Raw genomic sequence first — 16,354 nt, forward strand, 5'->3', positions numbered from 1 at the left:
AGGTGACGGGAGGATTGTAAAAGACAGGACCGAGGCAAACAGGCAGCGTGTGTCATCAGCTGAGATGTGTGATATGTCAGGTATTTATAGGAGGGAAGGGTTTATGAGCCGTGAAAGATGGGCGATGACAGCTCAATGAAGGTACACCTGTCACTCCATTCCTGTGTATTTCCACATGACTTTAATCCTCAGCAAATCACCAACTGTAAACCATCTGACACCTGAGAGTTGTTCTGTTCCGAGTCGACGATAAAGACGAGATTAAATAATCTGCCATTGCTGGAACAGCTGTCTAAGGGATGAGCTGACTTGCAGAAATACCCAAGGAAGATATTGCAATCCCAGCTCAGTTAAAAAAACAAAAACAAACTTGACTAGCAAAACCATGGTTGAACAGCGTCAAAATGGCATCAGGTGGTGCAAACTATCCAGTTAGAAAGAAGGTCAAATATATCTCTTTATGTTTTTACATTTGAAACCAGAGTTAAAGAAAAATAATTAAATGATGCACTTGAGGAGGAGGCCGACCCAGGACACGGTGGAGGGATTATATCTCTCGGCTGGCCTGGGAACGCCTCGGGATCCTCCCGGAAGAGTTGGTTAAAGTGGCTGGGGAGAGGGCAGTCTGGGCTTCCTTGCTGAGACTGCTGCCCCCGCGACCCGGACCCACCGGATGAAGCGGAGGACGACGAAGACGAAGACTTGAATGCATATTAGTTTGTATTAGGCAACTGACTGTGAAGGTATAGAAAATACAATACAGGCCCGCGTCTTTCTGTGTGCAGTTTGTATCTCATCACATTAATCAGGGACTCTAAATTGCCTTGAAGTGTGAACGTGAGTGTGAGTGGTTTTTCTGTCGGTGGTCCAGCGATGGACCGGTGAGCGGTCCTGGACGTACCCCGATGACAGCTGGGATAGGCCCCTATGACCCTGAGACAGGGCTGAAGATGGACGGAGGCTCGTGTCCATCACAGACCTTATATCTTATATATTTAACCAAAAACAATGCAAGCTTACTTCTGGGTTTTTGGACTCATTCTCAAGCCACTCTCCTGAATAAGTGAGCAAATTTAATCAAACATTTCCGAAAGCATGAATACAGCAGCCTAGACCTATAGGGATAGTAAAAGCAAACAAAAAAACAGTACTCTATGGCTTTAACTGTTCTAAAGTTAACGTAATCTACAACCATGGAAAGCTTGTTGGCATGGCAACATGCTACCGCCGCCGTTCAATGACTTTAACATAAAATTTATGGCGCGTTTAGTCCAGGCATTAAGGTAAATGAGAGGCTCCACGATTACGGCGGGGGCGGACCCTTCGCCTGTGTAGGAAATGAGTGACATTCTTTCCTGCTGCTGCTGCTTCATTAGTCAGTGCTTTGTGCTGGTATGAGGTGAGTTTATAGGCAGACTTGCTTTACTGAAGCATTCGCGCAGGTATCAGTGGCGAAGTCAGCGCTGGAAAAACTGCCGACTGATCCGAAAACTAGACGCTGAAACTAACGTTGCGTTTGATTGTTTAGCAGGCAGATTGACTCAGACGTGCAAATAGTGATTGCAACTTACGTCAAGTACTGCATTTAGTAAAGAAGTAACCGAGTCTTTAAATTTTTCTGCAGCAGAGCCAAAGTCCGTGGTGTTAAATTAACGAGGCGCACACATGATGTTTACTGTAGTTCTTCGTGGAATTCGCCCAGACGAGCTGTTGATTGAGATATTTGTGTAAATCTTTATTGCTGTCTTTATTTGTTATGTTAAGAAAAAAACCCAATATACTTTATTGTGCCTTTAACGATTCTTTTTTTTCTGTCTTGGCCTCAGTGTTGCCATCCTGCTGCCTCAGTCATGACATTCATGTACAGGTACAGTAGATTCAGGTACATAAAAACAACAAACAGATCGTAAGACAACATATTGGCTCAGCTTGACGTCACGTTTGCACATGTCAACACGTTACACTCAGTGGTACTGCATAAAACATCATATTGCGCATTTCAGTGGCACAGAACTGGCGTTGCACTGATATCAGCATCTTGTTGGTCCAGTCAGGTGAAAGGTCCAGGCGGTGTGTTAGTGAGTAGGGCATTGTTAGAGGAAGAACAGTGGAGCCCTCAAAGTAAGTTAGATAACAACGTGGTACTCTATCATCTGCCGGTGGGAAAGTCAGTATTCTCTGTGCTGCTCAGATGAACGTATGGTTGTATATTTGGGTTCTATAGTAAGGAACCAGTCCAGTCTGTTTGTGTTAGTAACTGAGTGATAATGGATGCTGGTAGACACAGTCTGAAGGAGTTCGGTGAGGTTTGGTGGGCTAAAACTACCGTGAGATTTCAGATAGATTTAGAAACTGGAGGACAGAAGCTGGGAGCTTTTTAACATGACCTCTGTTTTGGGTTCTTTTTGTGTATGTTTTTCTTTCATGCGATCACCTCTATTGGCGTCCATGAAGGTCCCCCCTGCTGGCGTGTCTTCTTCTCTCCCTGCTCCAGGCAGCAGGGAGTGACGTCACGGGGGAGGAAGAAGTCAGGAGGCCCAACTTTGTCCTGGTGATGGTGGACGATATGGGTATCGGCGATGTAGGCTGCTACGGTAATGACACCATCAGGTCAGTCCTCCATCCCCAGCTGCTCTCTTCTCCTTACCTGACTATAACTGTTGATTTTTTTTTTTCCCATCATCCCAGCCTGTTATTACATCATGTCTCCACTTCCTGTCTCCTCACTTTCTTCCTATCCATCTCTGTAGGACTCCCAACATAGACAGACTGGCCTCTGAAGGGGTGAAGCTGACTCAGCACATCTCAGCTGCTCCTCTCTGCACTCCGAGCCGGGCAGCGTTCATGACGGGGCGCTACGCTCTCCGCGCAGGTAGCAGCTGTGTTACTCTGAAACTTTAGACAGCTGGTAAAAGCAGAGTCATCCAGGTCTTATTTTTATATTTAGAGCAGTGTTTGATTGTATTTCTCCCTCTGGTTCACTGTGTATGTTTACATGTGTGTTGATGCAGGGATGGCCAGCACCGGCCGAGTGCAGGTGCTGCTCTTTCTTGGGGGTTCCGGTGGGCTGCAACCCAGTGAGACCACTTTTGCTAAGAGGTTGCAGCAACAAGGATACACCACCGGATTAGTTGGTGAGATGATGTGCTGCAGTCTTTTTTTATTATTATTATTTTCCTCATCAGTGATGAACTTATACTCTGCTCAGACCTGGTGTCACATCTCGAATGTGTTCGTTAACACCAGGTGTTACAATGCATCTCGTGTGATCATGTGATCGGATGTCATTTGATACACAGTGCATCATTTCCATTCCAAATTAAAAGAAGAAGTTGAAATAAATAATATACAGTGAATGTATTATTTCCTTGGCATTTTCCAGGAAGCCCAAATTGCAGAGGATATTTGATGCATTCTGAATACATCTCTATGGGCTCCTTTGTCAAGGACGAAGCCATTTTTTGTCGTTTGAGAAATAAAGCAGAGAAGCGATACCTCACCCAAAAAGTGTAATTTGCCTTTCAGGTGCTCAGAAATAGGTCTTTAATGCCATTAAAAAAACAAAAAAAAAAGTTTCCTTCCTCTCTTGCATTATTTCTTTGTGACTCCAGACTGTAGACAGAGGCAGCCACTTGGCTAGTTGTAACTGATGGCTAACAACACCAAAACTGTCCAAAATGTCGGTAGGAAACTCTCGTGTGTCCCTTCCATTCCCCTCCACATCTTCTTTTTCCAGCCGTATGCTCAGTAATCCACAAACACTTTGATTTGAGCTAAAAACAAGCTAAGTATAACCCGTTTGGTTGGACGCTCGTTCACGGTAGCATGGTAAGGTCTGGCTCAACCTGTGATTATTTCGCTCTAGCTGGACAATACTCTTGCAAAGTAACATCAGGGGTAGACTGTGTTCTATTCAGAAAACTTGTTCATGGATCAATATAGGTTGTATATCCCCAGCTATTTACCTAAATGAACCTTTTTTATTTTACTATCCAGATCTTTAAGGCCTGACATTTTCAGTGTTTACACTGCATTTGCCAGTAGCCCAGTAGCTGAGGGTTTGCATTTGTGTCATGCTTCAAGGGAGATGTGAAAATGTCATATTTGCGTTCACACTGATCAAAGAATGTGCACTCGTGCACCCTTGATAACCTCTGAGTTTAGTTTGTGTTACACTGTTTCTTGGGTGCATTCACCCCTGGATTTAGAGCAGCCCGCTTGTGATCGGATCACCTGAGATGCCTGATAATTCCAGGTCTGAACAAAGTCTCTGTGCCTCTACAGGGAAGTGGCACCTGGGGGTGAACTGTGAACGCAGAGGGGATCACTGTCACCACCCAAACCAGCATGGCTTCACCTACTTCTATGGTTTACCGTTCACCCTCTTCAACGACTGTGTCCCCGGGAATGGGAGTGACGTCCTAGCAGATCTCCAGCACGCACTCCAAAATCTAGCCATGCTACTTGGAGTTGGACTCCTCACATTGGTAAGGCTGTTTGTATGTGGGTTTATTGTCTTCCAACAAACACAAAATTAAAACTGGATTTCTTTTAGATTCAGGATTCTTATTTTTACCGTCTTAAATTGCTATAAAATGTTGTGACCATTGACATGACACCAGTAATGGTGGTTTAATTTTGCGTGTGTATGTATTCACAGGTGTGTTTCCGTGTTTCTGGGCTATTTGAAGTCAGCTTGTGGGTCTTGGTGGCACTTTTCTTTTTCAGCATCCTTGCCAACGCTGTGTGGTACATTCCCTTTAAACTCTTGCCGACATGGAACTGCATCATCATGAGGAACCAAGAAGTGATTGAACAGCCGATGACAGTGGAGACGTTGCCCCAGAGGTTGCTGGGAGAAGCAAAACTTTTCATTAAGAGGTTAGAATACAGGAAGACAATTGAAAATGGGCATCACCAGCTGTCTGGATTTCCATCCGTGCAGAGGTGTTAAGAATTTCACCTAAACCTGCACTGATTGACGCAATGCGGGAAGTTTTCCTGTAATTGAGAGGTGATCCTCTTTCATCACATGTGCTGATTAATTGGTGTTTTTGAATTTTCAGTTTCTGCGGTGAGAAAACTGACTTTACAAAATAAGAACAAGGCTGTTGACAAATCCCATTAAAACAGAAAACAAAAATGTACAAATTCATCCTGCAATGTTGTCAGAACCTACTTTGTATGTTGCGCTCAGCATTAAGCTCGTTCATTAAAGAGAGACAAACCTTTTTTCATCTTTGATTTATTTCTGCTTGAAGATTTGGCATTGCAGTGATTTTTCTTTTTTTCACAAATTGACAGCGAGGAAAAAATATCACAAGCCTTGTCCTTCATCACTGCTCATAAAACCAACCGACGTGCATAATAAACCTGGCAGTCTTGGCTCATGAGTTAGCTTCTCAATGTGTCATCCCTCTTCTCCCCAGGAATGCTGATCATCCGTTCCTTCTGTTTTTTTCCTTGGCTCACATCCACACACCACTTTTCAAAAACCCTGCATTTGCTGGTAAAAGTCAACACGGTTGCTATGGTGACAACATGGAGGAAGTGGACTGGATCATTGGTGAGTGAATGTTAACAAACAATCAACAAAAATCACAAAACCATAAATGGACCAGTTATATCTCTGTTTCCTAGGTGAAATAATCGAGGCTGTGGACTCTCTGGGTCTGGCCAACAATACTCTGATCTACTTCACATCGGATCACGGAGGACACTTGGAGGATGCTACTGCACAGTTAGGCCAGAGGGGAGGCTGGAACAGCATCTACAAAGGTACGCGTCATGTGAAGTTTATATACACAGGAAGTGTATTACATAAGGACCTCTAGTATCTTGTGATAACTTGTGCAGTACCCGGTGTTTAGCAGAGCCAAGGGTTGTGTGATGTCACAAATTGTCAGTGACAGTCTCTGGCAGTTATCGGGGAGGCTTCCAGCTTTGATATCCATCTTTGATCTCTGAGGTTTCTAACTTTAATCTCTTGTCTTGGATCTTGGAGACTTTGTTCTCTGTCATTCTGACAGTAGTAATTTGTGGTTCTTGAAGACCTTCCATTCATCAGTTCTAACAGATCTCCAAGCAACACTGGCTGCATTTGTAATAATTTCTTTTTACAAATTTTCCTTTCATGTCACGTTGACCCGTAATGACACAAATACTTCAAGAATGAGGGGCGTGGTGCACTGGCTTAGAAGAGTTGTTATTATTGAAAAATGATTTGAAAATGACCCAAATTCTTTCTACAAATGATACTTTGACTGCCTAAATATTGGCTCATGTTGCAGTTACATGAAGTATCGTTTTTGAATGTAAAAATAAAGACATTTGTGTTGGTAGGTGGTAAGGCAATGGGGGGCTGGGAGGGAGGGATCAGGGTTCCCGGTATTTTTCGCTGGCCCGGTAGACTGGCAGCTGGAAGAGTCGTGGACGAACCCACCAGCCTCATGGATCTGTACCCAACACTCAAATATCTGGCCCAGGACACCCAACCAGACAGGTATGAACTTGCTGCTCTGACTTTTTCAATTTTTCAAAATCTTAATGTAAAGGGTATTTGTTTGCCCCAAAGTTTTATCTTGAAAGGTGAGAAAAGCAGGGAAAAGACGATTTCTCTAGTGTATGAAGACTGCATAAGCAATCAATGCTCCATGAAAGAGCCGTACCTTTTATATAGTCAGGGTGGTTGCACGGACTCAGAAGAGCGGGCTGGGGTCAGTAAAATTCTGATTGGGTTTTGGTAAAATGGTTCTGGTTGTAAATAGTTGCTTTATAGTAACTGCTTTCCTTTGATTGATTCTGTCAAGCAGGCTTGTGCTCCCAATATCATGTTTTTACTGAGCTTTGATCTTTGACCTCAACAATCCTTTCTTATATTTACTTCGGATGTTACTAAAGCTCTGCTGCTCTCTCTTTACTGCATCTTTCCTAGACATTTAGACGGTTATAACCTCATGCCACTGTTGGAGGGGAAAGCAGAGCGAACCGAGCACGAGTTCATGTTCCACTACTGCGGCAGCTACCTGAACGCAGTACGCTGGCATCCACCTGGCAGTGAGTTCACAGCTACACACAGAAATACGCCAGATTAAGAGTGCTTCTCATCCCCTGCTTTTGCTTTGGTGTTGCACCTCTCACAGATATCAAATTCATAAGAGTACAGGTATTAAAATGACACCGTGAAAACAATAAAAGCAAATGCACTTAAACATACAGTTGATAAACACACAAATCATCTAATAAAAGACCATAAAAACAAAGTACATGACCCTAAAGAAACAAAATAGAAAAAAAACCTCCATCTAAACAAAGGGCAGGGAGAATAGATGTGTCTTTAGTTTCATTTTACAAGCTTCCACTGACACAAGAGTCTGTATATTTAAAGGAAGTTGTGCAGTATCGGAGCTAGTACTTCAAAGGTACTTTCTGTCTTCAGACGAAAGCGAGCGACTGCCAAGAGGCTCTCGACAAAAGATCTAAGTGACCAACTGGGGATACACGGATGAGGAGGATGCCTCAGGTTCAGGGTTCTAAATATAACAGAACATTAAATCTAAACCTGCTGAGAAACGAATGTTTCAGGACATAAAAATAGGTGATGTGAGTTTGTCCTGCTGGACCCACTGAACAGCCTTGCAGCTGTTCTCTTGACCATTTGATTTTCTGAGATGGGTGGAAATGAGATTACTGTAGTCCAGTCGGGATGACAAAAAAAGCTGTGAGTGTAGCTCAGGTCAGCCTGTGTGTTGGAGTCTTATTTCTTCCTCCCTGGCCTGAAGAGAGACGCCCCGCCCACCCTAAAATAGACCGATTCCAGCTCCGGTTAACTGACTCGAGCTCAAAATGAATCCTTTTGTCGAATACACCCAAGCTGAAAAAAGGCTTTATTTATGTACTAGAGAACAACTGGAGTTATCAAGAACTCTGAACTATTTTGAGATTCCTCTCTCGTATGAAATCATCCTCATGCAGTGATTACATTTTCCGCTGCTGCCTCTCTGAAGCTAACTTAGTTTGCAGGACTGAACCCGCCTGCCATAAACAGCGTACACATGTTCATGTGGATCCAGAGATGTAGCTAAGTGGAATGAAGAGAAACAGCTCTTAATGTATCGCATCTCCTCTGAATTTTAAACCTGCAGTTCAAGTCTGCTCTTCTTTTTTTTCTTTTTTTTCCAAGTTCTCCAGCGTGTGTGATTGTCTCCCCTCAGGTGACTCCATCTTCAAGGTGCACTTTTTCACCCCCAACTTTTCTCCCCCGGGAGCCGGTGGATGCTACGACACCAAGATCTGTCTATGTCACGGAGAGCACGTGACGCACCACGACCCACCGCTGCTGTATGACCTCTTCCATGACCCCTCGGAGTCCCACCCGCTGACCCCTGATACCGAGCCTAGATATTCAGAAGTCCTTGATCGGATTGCCAAAGCTGTGGCGGAGCATCGGAGTACGCTCACAGACAATCAGGTATCTGATGATCCTCATTCACACGGCGTTCCAAACCAGTTGGCTTGGGAGAAGATTCTCTGGAGACCCTGGCTTCAGCCCTGCTGTGGGACATTTCCGTTCTGTGCGTGCAAAGAAAACACAGCACATACTTAAGAGGAAATGGTCCATCCAGATCTCCTTCTAATGAAATAATATAGAGACTGTGCTGTGTGGTTCAGGGCGTCTCCAGGGCCCCTCAAGAGGCAGTTTGAAGTGTTTGTACTTTTGCACAGTTAATTCATGCACATTTTAGATTCGTGAAATTGAAAGGAAATCAGTTTGTGTATACAATAAGTTAAAAGATACAAAAATGATGTTCAAGCAACTATTAAATTACTTCTTAACACCAAAAAGTGTATTTTGCATTCAAGGACCCAAAAAAATGGTGTCCTGAGCTTGCGAAGATTTTACCTTCCTTGCTCGTCCTGAAAGCAGAAAGAGCCAGCCATGTATATTTAGCTTGAAGCTAACGGTGATCCATATCCACCAACTACAAGCAACGGCGAAGCTGTTTAGAAATAACTGTTTACTTCTCACATGCACCATCCAGTTTAATCCAGCCGTATGTTTAGTAAAACTCAGTAAAACAGCAACACTTCCACTTTGGCGCTACCGTGAGCAAATGTGAATTAGCACAAATGACTTGGTAGTTCTGAACGTGCCAGCTGGAAACAATGTTTTCATTTGCTGATTCACACTCTGTTGTGGTTTACTGAACATAAGGTTAGATGAAGAAAACGTAGATTATCGCGGCTGATGTACTTTAGAGTTTGTAAACAGACGTTTTAAGGGCAGTTATGCTGTTTTTTTTCATTTGTTTTTGTTGTTGCTGCTGTAGCTGTTGTTGGCAATAAGTCACCATGAGCTTCAAGCTAAATGTAAAGAGTAAACATCTTTTTGAGCTCAGGAAACCTATTTGTGATTACAGAGTAGAAATACATTTTCTGGGTGAAGTATCACCATAGCAACAGCTGGCTATCTAAAACTACGAATGAAGGATAAAAGTGCAATAAATCCACATGCCAAACTTGTACTGTGGCTGTTCACAAGTCTAATGGCTTCTGGAATAAAACCAAACTTCCATTTCTGTTGTTTTGCATGCAGGCAGTCTGCAAGGAAGCAGGTTATAACATCATCAAGGACGTGTGTACAGCTTAGATTAACAACAACTTGCTGTCTGTTCTTGTCCTTTTCACAGAGGTATGAACACCTATAAATGAAAATGTTCAAATATATGATTGACACAAGGAGTTTACTTGAAAAAAGACGGTACAACATTTTCCACAATAATATCTGTAGTGTAACTTATTCTCGATCTGACCATGAAGCATTATATGTGAATTTTCTGTGTGTTTTGGTGAAAATACTTTCCAGTTTACACACGCAAAAATTGAAACTCCGTTTCGTAGGACTTTTTAAAATGAAGAGAACAGGAGAGTACCGAAGCTGTGCTGTTCATGAATAATGCATCTCATTGGTCAAGCAGGTAGTTTAGACAGTGAGCCATTAGAGGGCAGAGTTAGACTGTGTTTAGTCAACTGTGTGGTTGTGTGAGAGCGAGCTCATTTCTGACACGCAGTACTTGAGTGATGTATACTGAAATGATCTACTAATGTGAGACATTCTGTTCTTTACATAGTTCCAGTGTGAAATAAACAAAGCTGTGTAGTTTTAGGAGCTAAACTACATGAGCATGATGTGTAAAGCTTTGATTTTGCTGGAACGTACGACCGTGTTGCATCAGTAGAAAGTGGTTGAAAGATGCACTCACTCACGCGTGCATGCACACATACACACACACGCACACACACCTTAATAAGTCCCTGTTATTCCTTATTCTGCAATCCTCCTCCATGTCATTGTGTCGCTCCCCTTCTCTGGATGACCCTCGTTTTGATGACAGTTTAATACATTTTTGTCTCAGAGGGAGATTTAGTCTGTTTGAGAAAGGTCAGATCAGAAGTGCCGGTGCTGCTGGGGGACTCAGGGACGCGGTGGATGTTGTCCCAGTGTGACCACAAGGACGCCCCCTGGCTCTGCATACTGTATCTTCTACAATAAAAGGCTGTAAAGATTGTGTGAAGTTCTCCATCCTCAATGTCATCATCCATCACCGTCAACACTGTCTCCCTGCAGCACTGGCCGACTGTCAAAACATCAAAGTTGGCTCCAGCAGAAGCCAATAATTGCTCTCCTTCCGTTCCTTATCTGCCATCTCCTCTTCTCCATCTTCATCTCCTCCTTGTCTTCCCGTCTTCGTCCCTCTCTCCCTCCAGATATTCCACTCACATCTGCGACTGAGGAGGGAAATGTCACCAGCATCATCACTGTAATCGTTGCAATCACTGTCGTAGTATTTACTTCTCCCCCCTCCAGCGGAGACCGCCGCCGCTGCCGCCACCACCACCAACATCAAGCACTCTGTAGGTTCATTACAGTCACCACCTCATTATATGTTTGAACAGTAAATCATGCAGTCGACTGTACATAATGACATTTGGTTGTTCATCAAAGTTAATGATGGCTGGTGGTCACACACACACACACCGAATCATGTGCATGCATACATAGAAACATGCAGGGATGCACACACTTTTCCGTGCACAAACATACACAAAGTATATCACGTTTTGAGTGGATCAGTGGGCTGTTTTGTAAAGGTCAGTGTTGCAGGAGACGCCATAAAGCATTTTTATAACACTATTTGACACATAAACACACACGGCATGGAAAGATGGGAATATTGCATGGCAGCTTACACGCACACACACACAGATCCCCTCTTTCATGCACAAAAACGCGGAGCTCAGGGGCTGCTGTTGCATTGTTTTTGTGACTTAGTTGCGGATGTGTGCCTATAGTTTGTTTGTTGCTAAGAATAGTTGTCTGCACAGACTTTTAAAATGAATATCCAACTGCGGCAGAATTCCTTTGTTGTGGAAAATCTGTTTTCAATTTCGGCAATTGGTTTTTACAGCTATTTAAATTCACTGACCTCAAAATTGTTGTGTGCAATGTTTGAAGTATGGATGATCGGGAATATTTTGATGCTGTAATGTCAAACAAACACTTGTGCCTCATCAGCCCAAAGTCCCCTCTGTTTTCAAATGACAGCAAACAAGTGTTTAAACGTTTTTCTCTTCTGTCAGCGGATCCAGATATTATCAGCTCATTAAATGGCCATTATCACTGGTAATGCGGAGCAGATACACTGAATAAAAAGTCACCTCACGCCTCAGATTTATACATGTTAGAGAGAGAGAGCGCGAGAGCTTTCTGGTCCCAAAACAAGTCTTTCCCACAATGTAAAATGAAAATAAAATGATAAACTGTTTATGTTGTGGCTAAGAAATTAATTTTCTCTCTCTCTCTCTCTCTCTCTCCGTGGCAAATCGGGGAATGCGTAGCAGCGGGAAATCAACTACATGCAACAAAAAGTGATACTTTTCACCCAAAAGAAGACACATTCTCATTCAAATCCACACATTGGCATTCTCATCTAGTTCCCAGTTAGAAAGTGACTAAGCGTATTTGCAGTTGACACAAGTGCCTAGAACCGGTTTGTTTTGAATAAATTAAAAGCACTTTCATTTCCTGACATGGCTTGAATGGTGAAATTATTACTTCCTCCTCCTCGACAGCCTGCCGAGTGTTGGGAGGTTTATGGGTTAATAGAAGACCCTCTGATATTGCTGCTTACTTATGTGTGAAAGTGAAATGTGTTTATGTGAAGGGTGTTTGTGGTCAGTTACTAACCACATTACTCTAAGCTCTGATCTGTTCTTCTGTGTTATATTTGACTGAGTTTGTTGAGAACCACTACTGACCTCTGTGGTAATGCTTTCATGTACCATTATTATCTACAGCTCAGTACTCTCTCCTCCTTGCTGAAAGCTCTAGAGTCAGGATTCCCCACCCATTTTCATTCTCCTCCTCTGATTGGTTCTGATCCTGATCCATCTCACTCCACACGCCTACCCTCCACAGGTGGGGCTTCTGGAGACACACATCCAGTCGACCTCTATTTGCTCCTAGTAAGGTCCTTCGGCACCCATTATGTTACCCAACTTACTCAAATATGCATAAATGTTTAAACCGGCCTCGCTCCACACCCGTGGGAGCAGCAGGAACTGTCAGCTGAAGATAGTGTCCCCCCTATGTAGACCATCTGCTACAGGACTTCCAGTAGCATGTCTGACAAAGTTAGCATCAATGTTAGCGGTGTTAGCCTGGCTGCTGGTGGTGCTAGCGCCATCTGTGGAGATGTTGTTCTTTGTCACATAGGTTTAGATGGCTGTTTGAAGGTTAGGCTGTTTGCACTTGGGTTTATAATAGAATTAGGATCAGGATTAAGCCATTAGGCTATGAATGAATTCAACAACGGGCCCTCACAAAGACAGTTACCCCTCTGCTCTATGTGTGTGTGTGTGTGTGTGTTTGGAACAGAGAGCGCATGGAGGCGTTTAAGTGACCTTTAATGCCAAGTGCGTGCGTGCGTGTGTGTGTGTGTGTATACTGCATGTCCTCATGTGCAAAGAAAATTTATTGCATGCATAGTTGTATCCTTGATAAGATCATACATGTTATCCCCACAGAGGCAGAATCTTGTGTGTAGCTTGTGTATTATGGGATTATACTGTAGTACGTGTGTGGTTTCAGCAGTATTGGCCCAAATTGATACCGTGTGAGATGGCTCCAGGGGATGAAATGTTGTCTCTGCTGGGGAACTTTCACTGCACTCACTCCCGCCCACACACACTAACTCAAACTGACTCCAGGCCTTCCTCTAAATACACGGTAAAACTCACTATTAAGATGTAGATTCATCTTTAGTTGAATTTTACCGCACCAGAACATATTGCACTCTTGTGTGTGTTTAGCATGACGCAGTGTATTTGATGTCACTGTTAGATTGTGAGCCATATGTTCAAAATTACTTCTCTCAGGGGACATAACAAGGCTTCAGGCAGGAAACAGGGCATGTCAGCTCAAACATACACATCCTCTATATTTTTATACACAAAATATTTACTCATGTAGACGTACCTGACAAACAAATCTCTCACAGTCATTAATACACTCATCCTAACATATATATAAATACACTCATGCACGTTCATTCGCATTGTGAATGAGTGTAAACATTTCCCTTTCTTTGGTTACAGGAAGTGTTTAGGGAGGTGGGGCTCGATGGGGAACAGATAGCTAATTAGGTAGGCTAATGGGACAATTGGAGCTTATCACAGTCATGTCAACCCTTTGGAACACACTAGTTCACGTTCATGTCCTCGAGACTTAAAGGAACATGGCAACTTTTTGGCAAATAGAGTTCCTATCCATCATTTTTAGTGCAGATTAGCACCCTGTGCCGAGCTCGAGACACCCACTGGATGGTTGACCACTAGTTAGCTTAGCTTCAATGAAGACTCGCAGTGCGGCAGTAGAGAAAACCATCTCCAAAGTCATCAAGCATACTTTTCATCAAAATGGTCTTTGCCTGCATTAATAGAATTAGGGTTGAGCTTAACAGTTGCTATGGATAGAAATAATGAGTTATTGTTATTTATCAGATACACTGCAGGAACTACTTCTGCAGTTCCTCCTCTGTGTTTATTCAGGTTCTAATAGATCAGGATCCGGGTCTTGGTTTGTCCAGAAGTGATCTTCCATTTCCTCTCATACAAAGTTGGCCATGATTAGTTGTGGGTCTTCTAGTTCTCAACAAACACTTTGTTTTGTTGAGTGAAGTTAGGAGGGGCTTTTGAAGTGCTGCAACAAATCGTCGTCGTCATCATCGTCGTCCTCCACTTTATCCAGTGGGTCCGGGTTGCGGGGGCAGCAGCCTCAGCAAGGAAGCCCAGACTGTCCTCTTCCCAGCCACTTCCACCAGCTCTTCCGGGGGAATCCCGAGGCGTTCCCAGGCCTGCTGAGAGATATAATCCCTCCGGCGTGTCCTGGGTCGGACTCGAGGCCTCCTCCCAGTTGGGCATGCCTGGAACACCTCAACTGACTCCTCTCGACATGGAGGAGCAGCGGCTCCCTCCTTAATGACTGAGCTTCTCACCCTGTTTCTAAGGGAGAGCCCAGCCACCCTGCGGAGGAAACTCATTTCGGCCGCTTGTATTCACGATCTCGTTCTTTCGGTCATTACCCAAAGCTCATGACCATAGGTGAGGGTTGGAATGTAGATTGACCGGTAAATTGAGAGCCTCACCTTCAGGCTAAGCTCCCTCTTCACCACAACGGACTGGTTTAGCGCCCACATCATTGCGGATGCCGCCCCAATCCGCCTGTCAATCTCCCGCTCCATCCTACCCTCACTCGTGAACAAGACCCCGAGATACTCCACCTGAGGTAGGACCTCCCCTCCAACCTGCAGTGGGCAAACCGCCCTTTTCCGGCTGAGGACGATGGCCTCAGACTTGGAGGTGCTGATTCTCATCCCAGCCGCTTCACATTCAGCTGCGAACTGTCACAGCAAGAGCTGGAGGTCGTGGCCTGATGGAGCTAAGAGGACCACGTCATCCGCAAAAAGCAGAGACACCCTCCCGTCACCAAACTCGACTCCCTCCACCATCTGGCTGTGCCTAGAAATTCTGTCCATAAAGGTTATGAACAGAACCGGTGACAAAGGGCATCCTTGGCAGAGTCCAACCCTCACTGGGAACAAGTCCGACTTACTGCCGGCAGCGTGGACCAGACTCTCGCTCCTCCGGTAGAAAGACTGAATGGCCCTTTGTAAGGGTGCTCCTGGGAACACGGTTGTAAGCCTTCTCCAGATCCACAAGGTCAAGAAAGTAGTTCTGGTAATGAATCAGCCTAAGGATCTTGTAATTTTCAACATTTCATTCTCTGATTGTCAAACCCAACCCTAGTTCAGTCGGTGCAGGGACAGAGACTTTTGAAATTCCATGTTTTTAATGACTTTTGAGAAGGTTTTTTTTTTTTTTTTACCCAAATGTTAGCGTTTATTGCAGCTAAGCTAATTAACAGGCAGCCATGCAGTGGGGGTCTGAATGCACTCAGAGAAGAGAGAAGGGTATCTATCTGCTTTTCTGGCACTAGAAATAATGAATAATGATGGATGGAGAGTATTCCCCAAATAGTTATTATATTTCCTCAAAAGCTTCGTCCTGACATTCACATTCTCATTGTCCCCAAAAAGGTAGCGACTGTGTAAAAGAGAATACCTGATGCACACACACATTATGTTTAACTTGTCTCCTGTCCTCAAACGCCTTTTAAACTGACAGAATTTGCCTCCAACGCTCGCATCTGTTTTTCAGTTCAGCACTCAGGAGCGACTCTCAGCCTATTCTTTTCTGTTTGCAGCGGCGCGCTTTGATTCAGGGGCAAAATGACACGACGACAGGAAAATGTTAAATGACTCCCGGTTATTGGGGCAGTGTCAGAGCGGTGTGTAATTTAGGAGAATTATAGGTTTTCAAATAGCAAACCACTCCCACACCTTAACCTACATGGGCGCACAAACACACACACACACACACACACACACAAACTGCATCAGTCGGCTGTGTTTCAGCTCCAACTGCAGATGTTACAGTGATGTCAGTCACCTTATATGAAAGGCTTCTTTAAAACATTATGCATGGCCGGCATATGTTCCCTACTAGTGGTGACACAACCACGAGCAGCCATTTTAGGCTTTTTATTGTCCCAGACTTCCTTTGTTAAGGCCAGTTGCTCAGTTTAGTCTGAAATAAATTAGGTCAAAATATTACCACATGGATGATGAGCTTCTCGGGATCACCGAGTGTGATCCCATCCTCCTTCTGAGCACTCTAGGCAAACATTTGAACATGAAAATGAAATCTTACTGTTTTCATTAACTAACAAAGATTA

General features: G+C 43.9%; 1 protein-coding gene across 5 annotated transcripts; it reads left to right on the top strand.

Moving 5' to 3' along the window:
* Positions 1-82: 82 nt before the first annotated feature.
* Positions 83-11,813, top strand: arsh (arylsulfatase H). Of its 5 annotated transcripts, none has more exons than XM_086219957.1 (12): positions 83-141; positions 1,827-1,867; positions 2,455-2,610; positions 2,751-2,872; positions 3,012-3,134; positions 4,285-4,487; positions 4,661-4,881; positions 5,430-5,566; positions 5,641-5,778; positions 6,343-6,502; positions 6,935-7,056; positions 8,214-11,813. In XM_086219957.1, the coding sequence occupies exons 1-12, from the start codon at positions 118-120 to the stop codon at positions 8,603-8,605; spliced, it is 1,839 nt and encodes a 612-aa protein (XP_086076083.1). In that variant the 5' UTR covers positions 83-117; the 3' UTR covers positions 8,606-11,813. The 5 variants fall into 5 exon arrangements, with proteins under 5 accessions (XP_086076083.1, XP_086076087.1, XP_086076084.1 ...); XM_086219958.1 differs by lacking the exon at positions 83-141 and adding an exon at positions 1,305-1,399 and having other exon boundaries at positions 1,827-1,882; XM_086219960.1 differs by lacking the exon at positions 83-141 and adding an exon at positions 1,329-1,399.
* The last annotated feature ends 4,541 nt before the right edge of the window (positions 11,814-16,354 follow it).

The sequence above is a fragment of the Aulostomus chinensis genome, chromosome 12 (assembly GCF_037954235.1).
Source record: "Aulostomus chinensis isolate RoL2024-O1b breed Wild chromosome 12, RoL_Achi_v1.0, whole genome shotgun sequence".
NCBI classification, from domain to species: Eukaryota; Metazoa; Chordata; class Actinopteri; order Syngnathiformes; family Aulostomidae; genus Aulostomus; species Aulostomus chinensis.